General features: G+C 48.9%; 1 protein-coding gene across 4 annotated transcripts in view; it reads left to right on the top strand.

The window, feature by feature from the left end:
- Nucleotides 1-664: 664 nt before the first annotated feature.
- Nucleotides 665-25,472, top strand: part of CBFB (core-binding factor subunit beta) — a 34,940-nt gene continuing 10,132 nt past the window's right edge. Inside the window, exons 1-5 of one of the 4 annotated variants that reach the window (XM_040409741.1) lie at nucleotides 665-840; nucleotides 3,692-3,778; nucleotides 5,049-5,165; nucleotides 19,579-19,695; nucleotides 19,863-19,958. In XM_040409741.1, coding sequence (XP_040265675.1) covers nucleotides 763-840; nucleotides 3,692-3,778; nucleotides 5,049-5,165; nucleotides 19,579-19,695; nucleotides 19,863-19,958 — 495 coding nt within the window. In that variant the 5' untranslated portion in view covers nucleotides 665-762. Of the gene's footprint in view, nucleotides 841-3,691; nucleotides 3,779-5,048; nucleotides 5,166-19,578; nucleotides 19,696-19,862; nucleotides 19,992-25,472 lie in introns of all 4 variants that reach the window. The other 3 variants (XM_040409740.1, XM_040409738.1, XM_040409739.1) reach the window with 3 other exon arrangements.

The raw sequence follows: 25,472 nt of genomic DNA, 5'->3' as shown, positions 1-25,472 counted from the left end.
TGCCATTTCTGTGGCTATGAGGTGGGAATACCATGTTGAGACTGGCATTTAATAGGGCACTGTGGTCGCCACATACTGGGTAGGGTGACTGACTTTTGGGGACTCTTTACTCGGCACTGGCTGCCTCTGTTATTAAGATTTATCAAAACTGGTGAGACAGAAAACTGGCTTAGTTGCCCATAGCAACCAATCGGATTCAAGCTTTTATTTCCAACAGGCGCTGTGAAAAATGAAAGGTGGAATCTGATTGGTCGCTATGGACAACTAAGCCAGTTTTCTGTCTCACCAGTTTTGATAAATCCCCACCCCCCCTAGATATTTTATAGAGGCATTGAGGTAAAATATAACAATAACCGGATGCAGCCTGTCATGTCTGTACGTTGAAGGGCTAATGTGTCTCAAATTTCGATTTCAGTCACTGGAAGGTAACTCATTCACAAAGCAGTAATGTGCTGGATAGAATTCAGCGCAGCGGCTGCCTCACTCACACTCTCAGTGTGCGACATTGTATGACTACAGAGCATCACGTGACAGGCGATGACCGAGCCAGCGTCACGTGACAGACGTCTCCAGCCCCTCTCTGCGCTGCACCTCAGTGCGTAAAGTCACAAAGAAGAGATGCGTGGGCGGGGCTAGGAGGAGGCTTGAGGGATGTGATTGTATGGGCGGGGACAAGCGCTGAGCAGGAAAGAGGCGGAGCCTAAGAACGGCGACCACCGGGCGGGAGACACCCAGAGCGTGGGGACCCGGGAGGGTGACAGGATGCCGCGGGTAGTGCCGGACCAGAGGAGCAAGTTCGAGAATGAGGAATTTTTCCGGAAACTGAGTCGTGAATGTGAGGTGAGGGCAAGAAACACGGACCTGATACTGATAGACTGGGGGAGATGTGTGTAGTATACAGAGAGAGAGAGAGAGGGGGTGATGTGTAGTATACAGAGAGAGAGAGGGGGTGATGTGTAGTATACAGAGAGAGAGGGGGATGTGTAGTATACAGAGAGAGAGAGGGGGTGATGTGTAGTATACAGAGAGAGAGAGAGAGAGAGGGGGTGATGTGTAGTATACAGAGAGAGAGAGAGAGGGGGGGTGATGTGTAGTATACAGAGAGAGAGAGGGGGTGATGTGTAGTATACAGAGAGAGAGAGGGGGTGATGTGTAGTATACAGAGAGAGAGAGAGGGGGTGATGTGTAGTATACAGAGAGAGAGAGGGGGTGATGTGTAGTATACAGAGAGAGAGAGGGGGTGATGTGTAGTATACAGAGAGAGAGAGGGGGTGATGTGTAGTATACAGAGAGAGAGGGGTGATGTGTAGTATACAGAGAGAGAGGGGTGATGTGTAGTATACAGAGAGAGAGAGGGGGTGAAGTGTAGTATAGAGAGAGAGAGAGAGAGAGGGGGTGATGTGTAGTATACAGAGAGAGAGAGAGAGGGGGGGGGTGATGTGTAGTATACAGAGAGAGAGAGAGAGAGGGGGGGGTGATGTGTAGTATACAGAGAGAGAGAGAGAGAGGGGGTGATGTGTAGTATACAGAGAGAGAGAGAGAGAGGGGGTGAAGTGTAGTATAGAGAGAGAGAGGGGGGGTGATGTGTAGTATACAGAGAGAGAGAGGGGGTGAAGTGTAGTATAGAAAGAGAGAGAGGGGGTGATGTGTAGTATACAGAGAGAGAGAGAGAGGGGGGGGGTGATGTGTAGTATACAGAGAGAGAGAGAGAGAGGGGGGGGTGATGTGTAGTATACAGAGAGAGAGAGAGAGAGGGGGTGATGTGTAGTATACAGAGAGAGAGAGAGAGAGGGAGAGAGTGATGTGTAGTATACAGAGAGAGAGGGGGTGATGTGTAGTATACAGAGAGAGAGGGGGTGATGTGTAGTATACAGAGAGAGGGGGGGGGGTGATGTGTAGTATACAGAGAGAGAGAGAGAGAGGGGGGGTGATGTGTAGTATACAGAGAGAGAGAGAGAGAGGGGGGGTGATGTGTAGTATACAGAGAGAGAGAGAGAGAGAGTGATGTGTAGTATACAGAGAGAGAGAGAGAGAGGGGGGGTGATGTGTAGTATACAGAGAGAGAGTGATGTGTAGTATACAGAGAGAGAGAGAGGGGGGGGGTGATGTGTAGTATACAGAGAGAGAGAGAGGGGGTGATGTGTAGTATACAGAGAGAGAGAGGGGGTGATGTGTAGTATACAGAGAGAGAGGGGGTGATGTGTAGTATAGAGAGGAGGAGGGGGGGGGGGTGATGTGTAGTATAGAGAGGAGGAGGGGGGGGGGGGTGATGTGTAGTATAGAGAGGAGGAGGAGGAGGGGGGTGATGTGTAGTATAGAGAGGAGGAGGAGGAGGGGGGTGATGTGTAGTATAGAGAGGAGGAGGAGGGGGGTGATGTGTAGTATAGAGAGGAGGAGGAGGGGGGGGGGTGATGTGTAGTATAGAGAGGAGGAGGAGGGGGGGGGGTGATGTGTAGTATAGAGAGGAGGAGGAGGGGGGGGGGTGATGTGTAGTATAGAGAGGAGGAGGAGGAGGGGGTGATGTGTAGTATAGAGAGGAGGAGGAGGAGGGGGTGATGTGTAGTATAGAGAGGAGGAGGGGGGGGGTGATGTGTAGTATAGAGAGGAGGAGGAGGGGGGGGGTGATGTGTAGTATAGAGAGGAGGAGGAGGGGGGGGGTGATGTGTAGTATAGAGAGGAGGAGGAGGAGGGGGTGATGTGTAGTATAGAGAGGAGGAGGAGGAGGAGGGGGTGATGTGTAGTATAGAGAGGAGGAGGAGGAGGGGGTGATGTGTAGTATAGAGAGGAGGAGGAGGAGGGGGTGATGTGTAGTATAGAGAGGAGGAGGAGGAGGGGGTGATGTGTAGTATAGAGAGGAGGAGGAGGAGGGGGTGATGTGTAGTATAGAGAGGAGGAGGAGGAGGGGGTGATGTGTAGTATAGAGAGGAGGAGGAGGAGGGGGTGATGTGTAGTATAGAGAGGAGGAGGAGGAGGGGGTGATGTGTAGTATAGAGAGGAGGAGGAGGAGGGGGTGATGTGTAGTATAGAGAGGAGGAGGAGGAGGGGGTGATGTGTAGTATAGAGAGGAGGAGGAGGAGGGGGTGATGTGTAGTATAGAGAGGAGGAGGAGGAGGGGGTGATGTGTAGTATAGAGAGGAGGAGGAGGAGGGGGTGATGTGTAGTATAGAGAGGAGGAGGAGGAGGGGGTGATGTGTAGTATAGAGAGGAGGAGGAGGAGGGGGTGATGTGTAGTATAGAGAGGAGGAGGAGGAGGGGGTGATGTGTAGTATAGAGAGGAGGAGGAGGAGGGGGTGATGTGTAGTATAGAGAGGAGGAGGAGGAGGGGGTGATGTGTAGTATAGAGAGGAGGAGGAGGAGGGGGGTGATGTGTAGTATAGAGAGGAGGAGGGGGGTGATGTGTAGTATAGAGAGGAGGAGGGGGGGGGGGGTGATGTGTAGTATAGAGAGGAGGAGGGGGGGGGGGGGGTGATGTGTAGGTTTTTGTGGCAGTTTTTTGAGCCAAAGCCATAAGTGGGTTGAGAGGGGAGTAATGTCCTCTGCCCCTCCCCCGCTGGGTCCAGGTCTAGCGATGTCCCGGCCGTCGGTCCCGCTCCTGCTGATCCGGTGCCGGCCGCTGTCATTATGTTAGATAATTGCTATTTATTAATATCTGGAAACTATTTTATGGACTTGTTTCTCTGTCTCTTTGCAGATCAAATACACAGGGTTCAGAGACCGGCCGCACGAGGAGCGTCAGGGGCGCTTCCAGAATGCCTGCAGAGACGGCCGCTCTGAAATAGTAAGTCTGCACGGGGGGCCTCTGTTACAGCTGTAGATTGTAAGCTCTTGGGAGATAGCTGGAAGTGTATACAGCGTGTATGAGCGTGGACTGAAAACACATGCCAGATATGGGATGGACAGCTATCTATAGTGTAAGGGCTTGCTAAAGGGGCTATCCAACCCCATCAATTAAAAAAAAAGAAGGTTAAAATGGTGTAAAATAACTAAAGAAGAGTAATTCCTCACCAGTCCCGGGCTCCTGTGCTGTCCATAGTCCTGCACCATTCTCTGTTCTTACTGCTCTAGTGATGACGTGTAGACACATGTGACTGCTGCAGCCAATCACTGGAGCAGACATAGCTGGAGCAGGAAGACCGGTGGGGAGGACTGGGGACGCATCCGCAGGGTAGAGGTCATGAAATCATAGGGGTGGACAACATCTTTTAAAGGGGTTGGGTGTTCATCCAGAAACCGGATCACCTCTCCCCCCCCACGTCGTAATTACCTGCTCCCCGCTGCTGGGTTCCCGCTCCTTTGGACCTCCATAGCTGCTTCCACACCCCAGTCCCCGCTGGTAAATGTCCTGTTCGATGGGGGTCACATGGCCACTGCAGCCAGTGTTGACCCCCATGTGGCACATACCTCAGTCGTGTGATGTTTGGGGGACACATCACCGCTGTGGCCAGTCAGAGAACACTGGACCGCCATCAAACAGTAAGTTTGCTAGCAGGGACGCAAGCATGGCATTGGTGGTGGGGGGAACCAAAAGAGCCAGAACCCAGCAACAGGGAACAGGTAAGTATGTTTCCCTTCGTAGGTCTGGTGATGTTGGTGGGGAAGGTCGACAACCCCTTTAAAGGGAACCTGTCACCGGGATTTTGGGTAAAGAGCTGAGGACATGGGTTGCTAGATCGCCGCTAGCACATCCGCAATACCCAGTCAGGGACAGGACTCTTCTCAGGTTAATTTGCATATGTATCAAATCGGTTTTTTACAGAATAAAAGCACACAGAGCTATGGGGACTGGATATTGCGGATGTGCTAGCGGCCATCTAGCAACCCATGTCCTCAGCTCTATACACAAAATCCCGGTGACAGGTTCCCTATAAAGTTCTAACTAATATAATGAGTATATAGAAAGCTCTGCTGTAACTGTGTAAGCCGGCTGCAGCGTCCAGTAGTCCAGCAGTGTCCGTCTGCTTATCTGACCAGAGGGCCGCTCTTCTTTAATCTGGCGTCCTTCTGCGTGGACAACCTCTGAATTGCTGCTTATTGATTCTCTATTTAAGGCTTTCGTGGCCACAGGAACCAATCTTTCGCTGCAGTTTTTCCCAGCAAGCTGGCAGGGAGAGCCTCGCCAAGCCCCCACCCGTGATTACGTGGACTTTGAAAGAGAGACTGGAAAGGTAGGTCCTTCGAAAAAGGAATATTTACAGGAACATCTAGACCCCAGGGATCAGCAACCTCCGGCCCTCCAGCTGATGTGAAACTACAACTCCCAGAATTCACACTTACTCGGCTGTCCTTGTAACTCCCATGGAAGTGGAAGGAGGATTCTGGGAGTTGTAGTTTCAGGACAGCTGGAGTGCCAGAGGTTGCTGATCCCTGACTTAGACTATTTATAACAGAGGGCTCTGATCGAAAGAGGACATTTTGGGGTCAGATATGGGATTGTGGAGTTCACAGTGTTGTGCTTCTGATGCATTTTCTGTTGTATGAGTATTCAGTGACGTCTTCAGCCTTCAGTACTGCACTGAAGACAGATTAGCGACAACTTCAGAGCCAGTTTTTTTAGTAAAAGAGTACAAATTCACCTAATGCCGTATATTGCAAAAATAATCATCAACTGCCATCCTCTGGAGAAATTAGCCGCCGAAATGGAAATGTAGCGCTACATGCTGACCCTTCAAAAGAGTGTCTGACCATGTAATACATGAACGTCATAATACATCAGGCATGCCCGAGTAACAGCTACTCTTTATTAGCAGCTCCCCACTCTTGCTTAGAGAGTGGTGGTCCTACTTGGGCCTACAGTGAGATGAGACCCTGCTGTGTGAACTCAGCTTGAGGGTTTGTTCGCAAGGGCCATAAAAAAAATGCCCAAAAACTTACGACTAATCCAAGGACGATTAAAATCTGCAGTGCGTGTCCATTTCTGCGCAGCCTGAGGACAGGATTTGTATAAATCTTTGCTGCCACTTGCAAAGGCTGAGGGTTTACCTCCCGTATTCTGCGGTGGAAATTCCGTGGATGTACCCCGAGGATACGTCCACACATGGCTACAATGCTGAGGGTTTACCTCCCGCATTCTGCAGTGGAAATTCCGTGGATGTACCCCGAGGATACGTCCACACATGGCTAAAATGCTGAGGGTTTACCTCCCGCATTCTGCAGTGGAAATTTCATGGATGTACCCTGAGGATACGTCCACACATGGCTACAATGCTGAGGGTTTACCTCCCGCATTCTGCAGTGGAAATTCCGTGGATGTACCCTGAGGATACGTCCACACATGGCTAAAATGCTGAGGGTTTACCTCCCGCATTCTGCAGTGGAAATTCCGTGGATGTACCCCGAGGATACATCCACACATGGCTAAAATGCTGAGGGTTTACCTCCCGCATTCTGCAGTGGAAATTTCGTGGATGTACCCTGAGGATACGTCCACACATGGCTACAATGCTGAGGGTTTACCTCCCGCATTCTGCAGTGGAAATTCCGTGGATGTACCCTGAGGATACGTCCACACATGGCTAAAATGCTGAGGGTTTACCTCCCGCATTCTGCAGTGGAAATTCCGTGGATGTACCCCGAGGATACGTCCACACATGGCTAAAATGCTGAGGGTTTACCTCCCGCATTCTGCAGTGGAAATTTCGTGGATGTACCCTGAGGATACGTCCACACATGGCTACAATGCTGAGGGTTTACCTCCCGCATTCTGCAGTGGAAATTCCGTGGACTTAGGCCTCTTGCACACGACCGTATGGCTTTTTTTGTGTTCTGCGGTCTGTTTTAAGCGGATTAGTTTTTTTGTTTCCGTTCCGTTTTTCCGTTTGGTTTCCGTTTTTTGCGGATCGCAAATGGAAACGGAAGCATGGCAATTCAGTATACAGTAATTACATAGAAAAATTGGGCTGGGCATAACATTTTCAATAGATGGTTCCGCAAAAACAGAACGGATACGGAAGACATATGGATGCATTCCGTATCCATTCCGTTTTTTTTACAGCCCCATTGACTTGAATGGAGCCACGGAACGTGATTTGCGGCCAATAATAGGACATGTCTTATCTCTGAACGGAAAAAAACGGAAACATTCCGTTTTTTTGCGGACCCATTGAAATAAATGGTTCCATATACGGAACGCAATAAATAGAGCGTAAACGGGGGGAAAAAATGTTCGTGTGCAAGAGGCCTTAACCTGAAGATATGTCCACACGTGGCTAAAATGCTGAGGATTTACCTCCCGCATTCTGCAGTGGTAATTCCGTGGATGTACCCTGAGGATACGTCCACACATGGCTAAAATGCTGAGGGTTTACCTCCCGCATTCTGCAGTGGAAATTCCGTGGATGTACCCCGAGGATACATCCACACATGGCTAAAATGCTGAGGGTTTACCTCCCGCATTCTGCAGTGGAAATTCCGTGGATGTACCCCGAGGATACGTCCACACATGGCTAAAATGCTGAGGGTTTACCTCCCGCATTCTGCAGTGGAAATTCCGTGGACTTAGGTCTCTTGCACACGACCGTATGGCTTTTTTTGTGTTTTGCGGTCTGTTTTAAGCGGATTAGTTTTTTTGTTTCCGTTCCGTTTTTCCATTTGGTTTCCGTTTTTTGCGGATCGCAAATGGAAACGGAAGCATGGCAATTCAGTATACAGTAATTACATAGAAAAATTGGGCTGGGCATAACATTTTCAATAGATGGTTCCGCAAAAACAGAACGGATACGGAAGACATATGGATGCATTCCGTATCCATTCCGTTTTTTTTACAGCCCCATTGACTTGAATGGAGCCACGGAACGTGATTTGCGGCCAATAATAGGACATGTCTTATCTCTGAATGGAAAAAAACGGAAACATTCCGTTTTTTTGCGGACCCATTGAAATAAATGGTTCCATATACGGAACGCAATAAATAGAGCGTAAACGGGGGGAAAAAATGTTCGTGTGCAAGAGGCCTTAACCTGAAGATATGTCCACACGTGGCTAAAATGCTGAGGATTTACCTCCCGCATTCTGCAGTGGTAATTCCATGGATGTACCCTGAGGATACGTCCACACGTGGCTAAAATGCTGAGGATTTGCCGTCGCGTTGTACAGTACCAGCGAAGTGACAGAGTTTTTGTTTTTTTTTTGTTTTTTTTTTCTGCTGCAGATTTGTAGCCTAAATGCTTCAGAAAATCCTTAGCATTGAGTCACTTGTGATGGTACCGCCAAAGTGAATAACGTTGAATATCTCCTGATGGTTGCACCTTTTAATGGTGATATTTTAGGCCGGGTAGTGTAATATATACAGTTATATACGGTTATAACATCTGAGAACTTCCTTATATATTTTTTTAAACATTTCACCTGAGAAAACCGTGCAGTCAGTAACCAAATGCGTTTTCGTAGTCATTTTGCAATGCAGTCACTGGCAGCGCAGTGTGGCACACTACCGCTGCATGTTGCTAAAATGTTTACGTGTAAGGCTACTTTCACACTAGCGTTCGGGTGTCCGCTCGTGCGCACCGTTTGAAGGGGCTCACGAGCGGCCCCGAACGCATCCGTCTGACCCCAATGCATTCTCAGTGGAGGCGGATCCACTGAGAATGCATCCGCCTGCCAGCGCTCAGCCTCCGCTCCGCTCAGTGAGCGGACACCTGAACGCTGCGTGCGGAGGCGAGCGGATCCGTCCAGACTTACAATGTAAGTCAATGGGGACGGATCCGCTTGAAGATGACACAATATGGCTCAATCTATAAGCGGATCCGTTCCCCATTGACTTTCAATGTAAAGTCTGAACGGATCCGCTCAGACAACTTTCACACTTAGAAAATTTTCTAAGTAATAATGCAGACGGATCCGTTCTGAACGGATGCAAACGTCTGCATTATCGGAGCGGATCCGTCTGATGAAACATCAGACGGATCCGCTCCGAACGCTAGTGTGAAAGTAGCCTAAGGGCCAAATTGGGATGGCAAGATGACTGGGTCAGAGCATCTCCAAAATGGCAGCTCTTGTGGGTGTACCTGGTATGTAGTGGTTGGCACCTACCAAAGGATAGATGACTGTTGGACCAGCGACCGGGTGTGTGCAGAGGGAAGGCTAGTCTGTCTGGTCCGAAGAGCTACAGTAACGCACGCTAAAAACGTGAATGCTGACTATGATAGATGTCAGGGGACACAGGGCAAAGCTTGCTGCGAAGTAACACCATATTGGGCAGGCGGTTTTTATATTATGGGTGATTGGGGGCTTACCTCTGGAACGCCCATTGAGCGGAAAAAAAATCATAATGCGAGATTCAAAAGGGGGGATTTATCTCCCCCCCCCCCAATTCCAGTTTTCTGGCGGAAAAAAGTAGCAAACACTGTATTTGTGACTTTTTGCCCACTACTTGTGCAAAAAATTTCACTCCAACGTGACGTCACTGGCCTAGGAAAAGCTACTACAAGTGTCTCTGCCTTCTCGGCCAGGTGATAGGCGGGGGTCCCGGGTGTCTGACCCCCACCGATCAAATACTGGTGACCTATCCAAGTCTCGGAAAACCCCTTTAATGAAATGTGCATGAGAACGTGACAGCAGACATATCTACACCAGCTCCTTGCAGGAGTCATTTCATTTTCCGGAGCACAGACCTCACGCCATGTGCCAAGTGCATGCATCTCTTAATAATTTTGGCACATGTTATGCCAGTGTATTTTTCTGTTGGTGTCAGAACCGCCAGTCTTAGTAATCCCCCTGGCATTGCTGTCTGCACACGGTCCCGCTGCTGCCTCACTGCTTTGTGATGAGCGATTCATTTCTGGCCGCTCATGTTCGTCGGTCAGCCGTCTGGGCGAGTCTTCTGTAACCGTTTTACATCTCTTCACACCATTCTTCATATTTCTATCACCTAGATGTGTAACGTACGGGCCATAACATGACTTCACTCAAATACGAGCTTTAGAGGGTTCAACTTTAGGCCTCTTTCAGACACCCGACAGCAGATGAAGTTCGGACAGTGAGACTGTGTGCGGTCCGGTTTTCCTGCCGAGCCATTCATTTGAATGAATGAATGAGTCTTGCGGGGGAAAAAAACGGCAAATGTAGAACACGTGTCAATTTCCCTGTGTGGAAATTGGTAAATAAGTCGTGATTATACCCTTCAGCTGAAAGGGTCTGGGTGCTGTCAATGGCAAACACGGACAGGACTACCACCCGTGGGAAATTAAAGCCGCGTTCACATCTCAGTTTAGGAGATCTGGCTGCCTGATCCAGCACAAACGCCGTCTGTCGGCCAGACAAAAAAACGTTTGCAGGCAACATTTTTTTTGTCTGGCTAAAATCAGCCATTTATTTATTGCAGTCAATGGGGATCCAGCAAGTTGCTCTGTGCCGGATCTCAAAACGGAGATGTGACTGAGGCTTAACCTTGGGGTCCTGTGCTGATCGGCAATATATCAAGTGGACTGACACTCCTTTATCTTCATTTTCATCTTGCTATTATTGTGAGGGGTTTGAATAAATGATTGATGTGATTTTGTTGGCTGCACATACCCTGTTTACACGAGGGGGGTGGGCTGCTGGCAAATGCGTGTTTTAAAAAAAAAAAATTTATATATGTATTTTGTACCTTTCTAAAGGGGTTATGATGATTAATATAAAAATTGATATTCGGACACCACATACTACATGACAACACCTTTCTAACAAAGCTAGAACCAGCGCTGTACCTCACATGGATCCAGAGATCTCCACATTCATTGCTCCACTAGATTACCTTCAGCCTGGCAGCTCCGGGGGCATGTCCTTTCTGCTACATTTCCCTCACTGTAACGGTCACAGTGTCTAACGGAACATATGACTGGTGGCATTTGAAGGTTTAAACTGAGCACGTCCGACCAGCTCAGTGAGATGGACAGAAAATAAGGAAAAGAACAAACAGCAGGTGGCGCTGTATTCTGGCTATACAAAATTTTTAATTACATGCAATTACAAAAGTATTCAGATCCAGGTCCTGGTTTAAAAAAAAAAAAAGTAGAATATGTTTTGTGACACTACCCCTTTAAGGGTATACGCACACAGCAGTGTGGATTTTCATGCAATTATTTTTGCTGTATTTCTGCACCAAACTCGGATTTTGATGCACAAAAAATTGACGTGCTGATGCTTTCAAAAATCCACACCGCAGGTCACCTGAAATTCTGAAACAGGTACTATATTAGGCTGCGGATTTTCCACATGTAATAATCCCGCATGCACATGTTTACATGGGGCAGTGATTGGGCGCTCGTCACCCCGTGTAATGGGCCCTTCGTCATCATGTAGCCTGGGGGGGGGGGTGCCAGTAGGACTCGCCGTTTAGTACAGTACATCAACTTCCTCGTTATTCTGATATTTCAGACAACCCCCATTTTGTGGTCTTCAGAATTTCCTACGTTCGGGCAGGAAAACCAACATCTCCTTCCTGGGGGGATGGGGAATGCCCATTCGGAGGGTCTTTTCCTTGTCGCTTCTGCAGCTGTTGGTGTGTGGTCTACCTTCTCATAAGTAACGCACTGTATGACGGGAGCCAAGTGATCTACGTAATATAACAGAAGCTCCACGTAGCTGCATTTAACCCCGTACCCCAGAACGTTTCTCTGCGGAAGTCCAAAATGGCTTCAGGTACAGGGAGAATGAGACCCAAGGAGGTGGTAGGTGAGGGAGACGGGCTGAACCTCTGTGTGGGAGAGCTGGTACCAGAAGCTGGCATTGACTCCTCAATGGTAAGTATCAATACTAAGCCTTCCCCATCCCATCTGCAAACTGCTAGTCCTTCATTTATAACTTCTAGCAGGAATAATAAAGGAATGGCATGACATAGAGCTATAGGAATAGATTATTTTATTATGAATTATTACATGGGGAATGCAAGGAGTTACTAAAACAGGCATGTCTGGAGAAGTGACAGGTCCTCCTTAAAGCTACAATGAAAGGCAGACGCAAGTCAATCCGGATGCCCCTGACCTTATGCTGGTCACTATACATTATGAGTGGATGGAAGCCCCCCCCGGGCTACAGTCACTGTCTGTAATGGCCGCTGCTCTGCTGTAGATATACAGTGGTCTCTCAAGTTACAATGTTAGATGGTTCCCGGATGACCATTGTATCTTGAGAAATTGGTTTCAAAGCCACAAAATGTCGCCCAAGATAAGAGAAAATGAAGATTTCAGAAAAATAAGCAGATAACTACCGTAAAACTCATAAAACAGGTCCTTACATCTAACAGTCAGGAATAGTCGCTAACTAGCATCTAAAGCCTCATTCACATGTCCGTGCTCAAATCCATGAAAAGGTGGTCAGTGATGCCTCCGTGAAGGCGTCCTTGAAGGATCCGCGTGTCCGTTTTTTTGCTGTCCGTGTGCAGCTGGAAAACCTTTTTCAAAGCATCTCTTCCTAATGATCCGTGAAGCACAGATGGCATCCGTGGTTTTCACTGACCCATAGATTATAATGGGGGCGATGGATCCGTGAACGGATAAAAAACAGCATGGTTCTGTGCTAAAACCACGGACCATGCTATAACACGGATGTGTGGATACACATTAAAATGAATGGGAACGTGTGCTGTCGGTGGAGAACACATGCAGCACACATACGTGGAACACTGATGTGTGAATGAGGCCTTGAGTGGTTGGATCGGACTCGGAGGCATTGCATGTTGTCTAGTGTCCACCTACAGTGGGTTAGAAAAGACCGCTGTGTGCTGAAAATATTGTATCCTGAGGGCGCACTGTATTAGCACTTCACAAAGCGGTAAGTGGCTACCATACTGCTCCGGGAAGGGGGGGGGGCTGTGTACTTCAAAGGGTTTTTTGCAGTTCTTTTAATCTGATGATCTATCCTCCTGGATAGATCATCAGCATCTGATCGGCGGGGGTCCGACACCCGGGACCCCTGCCGATCAGCTGTTTGAGAAGGCAGTGGAGCTGGCAGTAGCTCTGCGGCCTTCTGGCTGTTTACCGCAGGCCCAGTGACGTCACGACTAGTATCAACTGGCCTGGGCGCAGCTAAACTCCATTCAAGTGAACAGAGCTTAGCCCCGGCCAGGCCAGTGATACTAGTCGTGACGTCACTGGGCCTTGGGGGAAACTGAGTGAAGGATACGGCGCTCCTCAAATGGCTGATCGGCAGGTGTCGGACCCTCACCAATCAGATGCTGATGATCTATCTAGAGGAAAGATCATCAGTTTAAAAGAACTGCAGAACCCCTTTAATGCTGATACACAGCCTGGACTTTGAAATACAATTCTTTGTGATGGTCCTAATCCAAGTCATTGCTCTTCTATAGGGGTCGAGCTCTCTTGTGTTTGTCTTTTTAGGTTGTGTTCCTTTTATTTTTCACTGATGCCGTTTAGTTATTACTCTTCCGAGCGCGGGCCCGATCCATCAGCGGAACATTGAACCCATTAATCATTGTCCTCCACAAGATGATGGGTTTTCTGCTCCAGTATAAAAGGAGGTGTAACTCTAACCAGTCAGGGGGAGAATAAGAAATTACATTTCAGAGGGGTTATCGGAAATAATGTATTGCTTGTTTAAAGCCCCACCGCTGCTGGATTACAGGAACGTAACCTCCATGGCTGCAGGAGGCAGTATCCAGCAGTGCCGGATCCGAAGAACTACAACAGGCTGTTCCGGCATAGAAGAGGACAGATAGAGATGTGAAACTAACCTTAAAGGGGTTGTCCCATTACGACAATGTATCCCCTATCCCGTACGGTGGGGGCCAAACTGATCATGAGAACGGGGACCTGTGCTCCCTGTTTAAATGGAGTGGCAGACATACATACATGTCCTCTGCTTCATTCAACTCTATGGGACTGCCAGAGATGGCTGAGTAGAAGCACTCTGGTATCTCCGTCAGCCCTATATATGGCCGAATGGAGTGGCAGTGTGACCTGTGCCTCATTCAAACGGGGGAGCATGGGCTCAGGATCTGACGGGACCGATCAGACACTTGTCCCCCATCCTGTGAAGAAAGGACAAGTTGTCGTAATTGGACAACCTTGTTGTCTCTGTGGTTAGATCCATCATCTACAGCTCCCACACCCCGGTGCACACTTCTTTATATATATATATATATATATATATATATATACACTGCTCAAAAAAATAAAGGGAACACAAAAATAACACATCCTAGATCTGAGTTAATTAAATATTCTTCTGAAATACTTTGTTCTTTACATAGTTGAATGTGCTGACAACAAAATCACACAAAAAAAAAAATGGAAATCAAATTTTTTAACCCATGGAGGTCTGGATTTGGAGTCACCCTCAAAATTAAAGTGGAAAAACACACTACAGGCTGATCCAACTTTGATGTAATGTCCTTAAAACAAGTCAAAATGAGGATCAGTAGTGTGTGTGGCCTCCACGTGCCTGTATGACATCCCTACAACGCCTGTGCATGCTCCTGATGAGGTGGCGGACGGTCTCCTGAGGGATCTCCTCCCAGACCTGGACTAAAGCATCTGCCAACTCCTGGACAGTCTGTGGTGAAACGTGACGTTGGTGGATAGAGCGAGACGTGATGTACCAGATGTGCTCAATTGGATTCAGTTCTGGGGAACGGGCGGGCCAGTCCATAGCATCAATGCCTTCGTCTTGCAGGAACTGCTGACACACTCCAGCCACATGAGGTCTAGCATTGTCTTGCATTAGGAGGAACCCAGGGCCAACCCCACCAGCATATGGTCTCACAAGGGGTCTGAGGATCTCATCTCGGTACCTAATGGCAGTCAGGCTACCTCTGGCGAGCACATGGAGGGCTGTGCGGCCCTCCAAAGAAATGCCACCCCACACCATTACTGACCCAATGCCAAACCGGTCATGCTGGAGGATGTTGCAGGCAGCAGAACGTTCTCCACGGCGTCTCCAGACTCTGTCACGTCTGTCACATGTGCTCAGTGTGAATCTGCTTTCATCTGTGAAGAGCACAGGGCGCCAGTGGCGAATTTGCCAATCTTGGTGTTTTCTGGCAAATGCCAAACGTCCTGCACGGTGTTGGGCTGTAAGCACAACCCCCACCTGTGGACGTCAGACCCTCATATCACCCTCATGGAGTCTGTTTCTGACCGTTTGAGCAGACACATGCACATTTGTGGCCTGCTGGAGGTAATTTTGCAGGGCTCTGGCAGTGCTCCTCCTGTTCCTCCTTGCACAAAGGTGGAGGTAGCGGTCCTGCTGCTGGGTTGTTGCCCTCCTACGGCCTCCTCCACGTCTCCTGATGTACTGGCCTGTCTCCTGGTAGCGCCTCCATGCTCTGGACACTACGCTGACAGACACAGCAAACCTTCTTGCCACAGCTCGCATTACTGTGCCATCCTGGATAAGCTGCACTACCTGAGCCACTTGTGTGGGTTGTAGACTCAGTCTCATGCTACCACTAGAGTGAAAGCACCGCCAGCATTCAAAAGTGACCAAAACATCAGCCAGGAAGCATAGGAACTGAGAAGTGGTCTGTGATCACCACCTGCAGAACCACTCCTTTATTGGGGGTGTCTTGCTAATTGCCTATAATTTCCCCCTGTTGTCTATCCCATTTGCACAACAGCATGTGAAATTGATTGTCACTCAGTGTTGCTTCCTAAGTGGACAGTTTGATTTCACAGAAGTGTGATTGACTTGGAGTTACATTGTGTTGTTTAAGTGTTCCCTTTATTTTTTTGAGCAGTGTATATATATATATATATATATATATATATATATATATATATTCCACAAGGCGGCAGCTTACACGAGCCGTGACCAAAACCTCCTACCGCTCACTTCCTGGCCTTCTGTGTGCTCCCAATCCCTTTATAGCACCCATCAGCGGTACGCACATCTTGCAGGTTGTCGTTTTATGAATGATCTCTTTGTCCGCCCGATGCACAAGTTTCTCCAACTTCACAGCTAATAGATGTGTCAGCAAAAAACGCTAGCTAATTTCACGCTGTGGTTTAGCTAGGAAGATGGAAGCTACACTTATAGGACTGTATCCATATCCTAGAGCTGGGATCGGCGACCTCCGTCACTCCAGCCGCGGTGAAACTACGAACCCCAGCATGCACGCTTCCCTAACTGTTCTTGGAACTCTTGTAGAAGTGAATGGAGCATGCTGGGAGCTTGCTGACCCCCTGTCCTAGAGGAAGACTTGGAGAGAAGAGGCCCAGGCCGGTCCCATCCCTTTTGCTGCCTCCATGGTAACCACATTGATGGCAAACATGGGGGCAAGATTTTCGGCCAAGGGTTATGAAAACGCCGGTCCTTTCTGACCTGGGTGGCCCATTTTGGTCCTGTCAAGTGGGCTCATTCTTTAGATACCACGATTTCAGGGTGTAGCCGCACTGGACGAATTTCCACAGTAGAAGTTCCACCATGGATGTTGCCATAATTTTTCAGGGAAAAATGGGCAACGATACCTTCTGCAAAATCTGCATGAGTTGCTCATTTTGCCAGAGAATCTCTCTGTTGTGTCTGTGATTTTTCACGGACCAATAGACTTACTGGCGGGTTTGGTCCGCATCACGGACCACAGTAGTGTATGTCTCCACTTGTGTGAATAAACACATTAAAAGTCATTGGGTATGTGTGCTGTCCGTGGAGAACATGGACAGCACACGTCCGTGATTCACTAAAAGGTGAACGAGGCCTGAATTGATGTGCTGTACAGTCTGTATCGCAGGCCAGTCTCTGCAATGGATTTTTCCCGCAGCGTCTCTGAGAGATTTGGGGAAATGTCATCCTCTTTGCTGGTAATGTGATACTCTGCTGATTTTTCGCATGCGATTCCCAAACTTAAAGGGGTTTTCCTGCGGCCTTCTGACAGCTTCACTTTCTGCGGTCACACGACCTAGGCGCAGCTCAGCCATATTGAACTGAACGGGGCTGAGTGCGATACCAGGTACAGCCACTATACAATGTATGGCGCTGTGCTGGGTGAACAGAGAGGCCCAGGTGCTACCGCGAGTGCCGGTGCCTTCTTAAAAAGCTGATCAGCAGGGGTCCTGGGTGTCGGTCCCCCAAGATATGGATGACCTATCCAAAAAAAATAAAAACATGGGAAACCCCCTTTAATATAAGCTCCATATGAACATACCCTAACAGAACTTGCAGAACATGCGTTGTTGGCACTTCCGTAGTTGAAAGGTAAAGGCAGCGGAGAACCTGGTGAACCGTAGCCGGTTATTGCTTTTGCCACATGTTGAAGTGCACAGGATGAGGACATTGGTGGATGGTTTCCACTCTTCCTTATCTGAGGAGGGTTTGAAGCTTTGAAGAAGCCCCTTACACAGAGCTGCATCAATCCTCTCGATGCTTACGTCCTGGCATTACCCAGGTTTAGAATGGACTGAACACAGGATTATTGTCTACGGGGCAGTTAGGCTCCATTCACACGTCCGCAACGTGTTTTGCGGATCCGCAAAACACGGACAGCGGCAATGTGCGTTCCGCATTTTGCGGACCGCACATTGCCGGCACTAATAGAATATGCCTGTTCTTGTCCGCAATTGCGGACAAGAATAGGGCATGTTCTATTTTTTTGGCGGAACAGAAGTGCGGATCCGCAATTCCGTGTCCGGGCAGCACATCGTGCTGCCCCATAGAAATGAATGGGTCTGCAATTCTGTTCCGCAAAATGCGGAACGAAATTGCGGACGTGTGAATGGACCCTTACTGTGTTATATTATAATTTATTATTATTTTTTTGTGTGCCATTGAAGCATGTACCCTTGTAGGTCCCACTTTCACACAAGTCTTCACTTAGTGTCTAATGGAAAATACAGAAGAAGCGGACATAGAGCAATGCCAGTTATAACATGGGTGAATAGGTACGAGGTGATGCCACTCGCCGATATCGGTCCATTTTTGTTCTCTTTGCCGACTTTCGCAGGAAAAACCTACCGCACTCAGATTCCATCCAAAGCCTTTGCTTACTGGGTCTGGAACACATGTCCAAAAGAGCCCTAAATCATCTGTGGGTGTGATCATCAATCAGAACGATTGTCGGGTTTTCTGCTAGAGTCGGCCAGTGCAGAATTAGTTTCTAAGGGTTGGGGGTGGGGAGGGTATACGTGCACAGACTGATTCTGCCATGCATTTATCGGGCGGTGTTCTGTGACTGGTGTGGATCTCCACATGATGGGCGTCAGATCTGTGCAGCAGTCACTCGGTTAATTGATAAAGCCTCTTTCCTCGGCCCTTGTCCAACCTAAGCTCAAATTTCCCTGTAGTCCTGCACCCGCCGAATTCCTCTCTCATCCTGCAGTCTTTGGCACATGGCCCACATGACGTGGTTGTGTTTTCTAAGAGTGCCAGGCCTCTGTGTGCAGAACTGTGCGGCTACTGTAACGAGCTCTTAAGGCTCCTGATAATGGATGGGACCGTCCGCTTAACAGATCACTGTATTTTTCAGACTATAAGACGCCCCCGCAATTAGAAGCATAAAGATAGAAAATACTATTTTACTGTATTCTATGGGTACAGACACAGTACAAAAGCCAGTGCCCCTTGACTATGCCAGCCACAGTGCCCCATTACATTAGCAGCCATAACGCCCCTGACTATGGCCATGTTGGTGCCCCCTGATTATGCCAGCCACAATGCCTCTAACTATGGCAGCCACAGTGCCCAGTCACATTGCTAGCCACAGGGCCCCCAACTATGCCAGTCACAGTGCCCCCTAACTATGGCAGCCACAGTGCCCCATTACATTGTCAGCCACTGTGTTCCATCAGAGTACACCCTGTCTATGCCAGCCACATGCCTACAGACAGGTGAGGTGCTGTTTTTGGAAGAAAGCACCCATGCTTTGCTGGTTCTGGACAACTCCTCCTTTTAAAGGGGTTGTCCACTGCTTTTAATATTGATGGGCTGTCCACAGGATAGGCCGTCAGTATCGGATCAGTGGGGCTGACACCCCGACCCCTGCGGATCAGACCAGAATCCTTCTCCCGAGTCCATACACCCGCAGCCTTATGCCTACAGCCCCTTCCCTGCTCAGCCATCGACTTTCACTCTGGTCTGTGTAAACGTTCTCTGCTGACTTGCCTCTTTTTTTCCCAGTGCTCCCAGTAAATAAAGCTACATTTTACCAGTGTGTCACATCCTACCTGAAACAGAAAAACTTTTCCATCCCTTTTTAAAAATAATTTTAAGGTGTTGGTCAGTGCTCTGTGACTCTGATATCGCTATATACGTGATAGGGGGAACAATATAAGCATACCTGGGGTGATGATCGTACAGGTTGCCCCTCCCGATGCTGCAATTGTAAGTGCCATGCCATTGTGTGCTGGACACTTCGCTCTGATCTGAGTGACAGCCGTGGCATCCAATCAGGAGACTGCTGCAGCCATCAGGGGGAGGGGCTGAGGTCAGCGCCACCTCCATCCGGTGACCTGTCTACAGTGACATTTACCAGTTTGATATGTCCATCAAGTGGTAATGCTACGTGGCAGCCATGTGGTGTCGCATCACTGTGACCTCATATGCACATCCGTTCAGGGGGCGGAATGGGTTAAAGTGTCTGGACATCCCCTTTAATATCAGCTGATGGTATAGGATGATGCTAATTGAGGGTCCCTTCTTCTGCTTCAGGTCCATTTAAAGGCCCCGATGATCCTGAACGGTGTTTGCGTCATGTGGAGAGGATGGATAGACCTCCAGCGGTTAGACGGGATGGGCTGCTTAGAATTTGATGAAGACAGAGCACAGGTAAGCACAGACATCTCGCTCGCTACGTGCCGCCGCATGGCATAACTAGTGCGCAGCCATTATGCTGAATGAGAACCCAGCATGACTTAATATTGTTTTTGGGGGAGGGGGGGGGCGCAGAGCCCTGGAAAGTTGGCATGCTGAACAGTGTTCTTGTTTGCTCCCAGCATGAGGACTCCCTGGCGCAGCAAGCCTTTGAGGACGCTCGCAGAAGAACCCGTGACTTTGAGGACAGAGATCGCTCTCACCGGGAGGAAATGGAGGTGAGAGTTTTACGACCACGCTGCCCTTAACTGGTCAGTACCCCTTAGAAATAATAACTACTACTTGTGTTGCATGAGCAGTGGGTGTCAGATCGGGGGGGGGGGGTATATTTTGTTAGACTGCATTATAGGAAAGATCCTGCAATCTAGTCGCTGTATCAGGACTATGATTGATTGGAAGGAATGAGAAAAAAAAAAAGAGGATTATAGTACAAGATACTAATCAAGGATGGTCAGCCGAGAAAAGCAAAGTACCTAAGGATATTGGGCGCCAGAAGGGTGGAGTAAAAGGAGAAAGAGATAAGTGAACAAATTAATGCAGGTGCGCAGATTTATACGATGGGAAGGCATCACAGGTGTTAATGGGAGTGGGACAAAACCCACGCCCAAATGAAGTGATCAAAAGACGAGACGGGCACAGGTGGAGCCAGGGAAATACTTCCCGTGAACCGTCAAAGAAAAAACACACACAAAAAGGCGCCACTCCCTACTGTAAGTAAATGGTTAGAGCGCCAATATCAGATGGTATGTGCAGCAGAAAAGATAAATACAGAATACGCATCAGTATGAATAATTAATAAAATCAGTTGAAATAAAATAAAAATAAAATCTGTATGTACTCACTTCGCTGGGGGGGTAGTCAACAGAATGAACGCAAGACACCTAAAACTTTGAAGCCCCCTGGCCAGGATCGCATGTACAAGTGTCGGAAATTGATGGCAGCCCACGTCTGGAGGCTTCTGATCAATCACTTTATTTTGACAAATAATATATGGCTCAACGCGTTTCGGGGTGCAATTGGAAGAAAGCAACTTTAACCCTTTTACTGCCAGGGCAATTTTTTAACACTTAACAAACTGAAAAATTTAATGATTTAAAAAATAAATAAAATCCCATTACAACCGACATGTTGTGAAAGTGCCACCTGACACTTTACAGTCATGGGCGCCATCTTGAACTTTTGCACGTAAGAAAAGCTTGAGAATTTTTGTGACGAGCAGCTTACACCTACTGGAAGTAAAAGTTTATGTGCACTTATTAATCATATTCACCAGTATTTTATGGTCCGTCTGGGTGATTATTTTTTAGAAAAAAAAAACCTCAGAAAGATGTACTGAGGCTGCTTTCACACTTGCGTTGTCAATTCCGGTATTGAAATCTGGCTGAGGATCTCAATACCGTAAATTAAATGGATCTGTTTTGATTTCTCATCCGTATCATTGGGGAACACAGGCCTGCTAGGAGGCTGACACTAAGCACACAAAGTGTAATCTCCTCCCCTTCAGCTGTACCCTTCCTACAGGGACTAAGCTAGATCAGTTTTAGCTTAGTGTCTGAAGGAGGCCACAGCTCCCAGGGTCTTTACAAAAGTTCTGGCGGGAGTCATGGCCCTGCTCCATGCCAGGGGGATCGTATCGATCCCTTACTTAGACGACATCCTGTTGAAGGGTCCGTCGTTCCGGGTGACGGCGGACAGCCTGACCATTGTTCTGGACACCCCGGAGAGCTTCGGATGGATCCTGAACAGACAGAAGTCTTGTCTGTATCCATCGCAGCGGTTGACTTGGGCATGGTACTTGACACATTTCAGGCCCAGGTATTCTTGCCTCCGGAGAAGCTATCCGCTCTTTGTCTTCAGATTCTCCCCTTGTTGAGGCCAGGTCCAGTTCCCATTCGTCGCTGCATGCGGGCTCTTGGTCACATGGTCTTTGCCTTCGAAGCAGTTCCCTATGCTCCATTCCATACCAGAACGCTTCAGCGAGCCATTCTGTCCAGCTGGGACCGCTCCCCAGCCTCTCTGGATCGGCCCATGCGTCTCCCTGCCCAGGTTCGCCGGGCCCTCAGATGGTGGTTGGTCTTTCCGATGTTGACGTCGGGCTTGCTCGTTCCTTCCTCTCCGTTGGAAGGTGTTAACAACGGACGCAAGCCTTAGGGGTGGGGGGAGTGTTGGAAGATCTCTCTGTTCAAGGGGTATGGTCACGTGAGGAGCGCTCCCTTCCAATCAATGTTCTGGAGTTGAGGGCGATTCGGCTCTCGCTGCGGCATTGGGCCGAGCATCTCGGGGGTCGTTCGGGTTCAGTTCGACAACTCCACGGCGGTGGCGTACCTCAATCACCAGGGCGGCACTCGGAGCCCGGCAGCCATGGCGGAGACGGCGCTGATTCTCAGCTGGTAGGAGGAACATGTTCCGGCACTATCGGCAGTTCACATCCCCGGCGTCGACAACTGGATCACAGACTTCCTCAGCTGGGAGCGTCTCGATCCCGGCGAGTGGGCTCTTCACCCGCAGGTCTTTCGAGCCATCTGCGAGCGGTGGGGTCGGCCAGATGTAGATCTCTTGGCCTCCCGCTTCAGCAACAAGGTCGAGGACTTCGTTGCGCGGTCCAGGGACCCATGGCCCTGGCGTGCGACGCGCTGGTGATTCCGTGGAGTCTGTTCACTTTTCCTTGCGTATTTCCGCCTCTTCCTCTCATTCTGCGCCTCCTCCGGAAGATCAGGTCCGAGGGACTGCCCGTCATTCTCGTGGCCCCAGATTGGCTGCGCCGGGGCGTGGCACGTGTCTCTAGTCACCCTTCTCGCTGACTAACCCTGGCGTCTTGCTCTTCGGGAGGACCTTCTGTCGTAAGGGCCTATCTTCCACCCGAATTTAGGGTCGCTACATTTAACGGCATGGCTGTTGAAGCCGCCGTACTGAAGGCTCAGGGTTTTTTCGGATGCGGTGGTCCAGACCATGATTCGGGCCAGGAAGCCGTCGTCTTCCTGGATCTACCACCGGACCTGGAAGTCCTACTTTAGTTGGTGTGAGCGGCATCCGCTGCCTCCCGTTTGGTTCTCTTTGCCGCGACTCTTGGCTTTCCTGCAGTCGGGCATAGACTTGGGGCTGGCTCTCAGCTCCCTCAAAGGGCAAGTTTTGGCTCTTTCCGTTCTTTTTCAGAGGAATTTGGCTTCGCTTTTGGCGGTTCAGACTTTTCTGCAGGGGGTGGAGCATGCTGCTCCCCCTTTCTGTCCTCCATTGGATCCCTGGGATCTTGATCTAGTGCTCAATGCTCTGTTTGATCCCTTGCAGCAGGTGTCGCTTTGCTTCCTGTCTTACAAGGTGGTATTTTTGGTGGCAATCCCGTCCATCCGTAGGGTGTCGGAACTAGCGGCTCTCTTATGTCGGTCGCCGTTCCTGATCCTCCATCAGGATAAGGTGGTCCTTCGCCCTGTTCAGTCTTTCCTGCCGAAGGTGGTGTCGGAATTCCATCTAAATTCCCCTCATTTTGTCCGGACCCGTCTCCTCCTCGGGAGCAGTCGCTCCATACCCTGGATTTGGTACGAGCCGTTCGAGTCTATCTGTCCCAGACGTCATCTTTCCGGCGGATGGATTCCCTGTTCGTGATTCCAGAGGGTCCGAGACAAGGACTGGTGGCGTCGAAGGCTTCCATTTCCCGATGGATTCGTTTGGCCATTTTGGAAGTGTACCTCATTAATGGCCGGGCACCACACTTCCGGGTGACTGCTCATTCGGCTTGGGCAGTAGGGGCCTCTTGGGCGGTGCATCACGGGGCTTCGGCCCTTCAAGTGTGCAAGGCGGCTACCTAGTTGTCTCTGCATACTTTTTCCAGGTTTTATAGAGTGCACACCTTTGCGTCAGCTGACGCTTCTCTGAGGCGTAGAGTTTTGCAGACGGCGGTTCTCTGATTGACGGGAGGGGTTCTTGTTGTGCCCACCCTTGAGGACTGCTCTGTAACGTCCCATGGTCAAGCCTGTGTCCCCCCCAATGAACAGAAGAGAAACTGATTTTACGGTAAGTGAAAGATTTTACGGTTCCGATGCAGTTGTGTGAAATCAAAACGGGGAAAAAAATTGATCCGTCACTAAATATGTTGAAAGTCAATAGGTGACCCGGGTTTTTAGGCTCCGGTCACAAAACAGAATGCTGACTGAACGAAAGACATCCTGATGCATCCTGAACGTATCTCTTTCCATTCAGATTGCATGAGGACTAAACGGAAAAGTTTTTTTTTTTTCGGGATTGAGATCCTCTGCCGGATCTCGATACCGGAAAACAACAACGCAAGTGTCAAAGTAGCATAAGAAAGAAAGAAATCTTCACCGATTCCTGCGCTACATCTGTTCTGTCGATTCCCCAGTTGCCCGCTGGTCTCTACTTTCTGGTGCCTCTCATCCCACTGGAATTGACCTTATTCACTGCTTGCTCACAGGCACCTGGTAGTAATGACCAGTGGGAAGCTGAAGTAGCGAGGGATCGGTGAGGTGTAATTTTATTTTATTTGTTTAATACACAATTTTGAGTCTTTTTTAAATATTTCTTTCTCCACAGACAACCTCCTTTAAATAAACCAAAATCTTTGATACCGGTAAATATTTTATGGTCTGATTTAGATGTGCCAGTGCTTCTCTTCTATCTCCTTTAGTAGTAAGAACAGCCTCATCCCCAATTGTGATAGTCAGAGGCCATATGGCATTCTTGTTTGGTAAGGGGGCGATAACATGAAGAAAAGCTCCAGTATACCCCCTTTCCCCTTGTCCAGGGGGCCTGGAGGCCGTGCAGGGGGAGATGACAGTAACTTTCCTCCTGATGTCACTTGAAGCTTCTCCCCTCTCTTACAGAAACGCAAAACCAGGAAGTAAAACTTTTCATACAGCTTCCTGACCTCAAACGAGTGCTGCAACCCAAATATTACCAAAAGCTAAGCTTCTGCCCCTAAGGGTACGTGCACATGGGGCGGAAAAAATCTGTTTATGATTGGTTGCAGATTTGCAGTGGATTTCACCTTTGCATTGCAGATCATTTCTGTTGCATTCCACTGCGCGTGGACGTAGCCTAATGTTCCAGCCACAGGGGAGAGTTAAGTTCATGGCATGTTACATACGTCCTTGGCAGTGAAAGGGTTATTTAGTATAGTCCATGACCAGGGATCTCCCTTGAGATTGGAACAGCGCCAACTAACTTTGTCTCTCCCAACTTCTGGTGTGGTGGTAAGAGCTTCGAGAAACTGCAGCGTCATACCCCTCCTCCTTGTCTTTAGTTTTAGGGTGCATTCACACGTCCGCAAAATGGGTCTGCATCCGTTCCGCGATTTTGTGGAACAGGTGCGGACCCATTCATTTTCTATGGGTCCGCATTGGCACTTCCGTTCCGCGGCCCCGCAAAAAAAAAATAGAGCATGTCCTATTCTTGTCCGCAGCCACGGACAAGGATAGGCATTTCTATCATGGTGCCGGCCATGTGCGGTCTGCAAAATGCAGACCGCACATGGCCAGTTTTGTGTTTTGCGGATCCTCAATTTGCAGACTACAAAACAGTTGCGGACATGTGAATGCACCCTTATAGTGTTGCTGCAGAAACACTGTTTTGGGGAAGGAGTAGGATTTTAGGCATTTACAGTGGGCTGCAAGCAGGGAGAAAGGGAACTACATGCCCTTGAATAGTAGTCACATCACTTATGATTACACATGTGTTATGGGTACATTTAGAATATACCTAAACTTTATTAAAACCTATTT

The sequence above is a fragment of the Bufo bufo genome, chromosome 10, assembly GCF_905171765.1.
Source record: "Bufo bufo chromosome 10, aBufBuf1.1, whole genome shotgun sequence".
Classification (NCBI taxonomy): Eukaryota; Metazoa; Chordata; class Amphibia; order Anura; family Bufonidae; genus Bufo; species Bufo bufo.
Note: the sequence above shows the minus strand (reverse complement) of the source record. Positions and strands in the feature narration are given on the sequence as shown.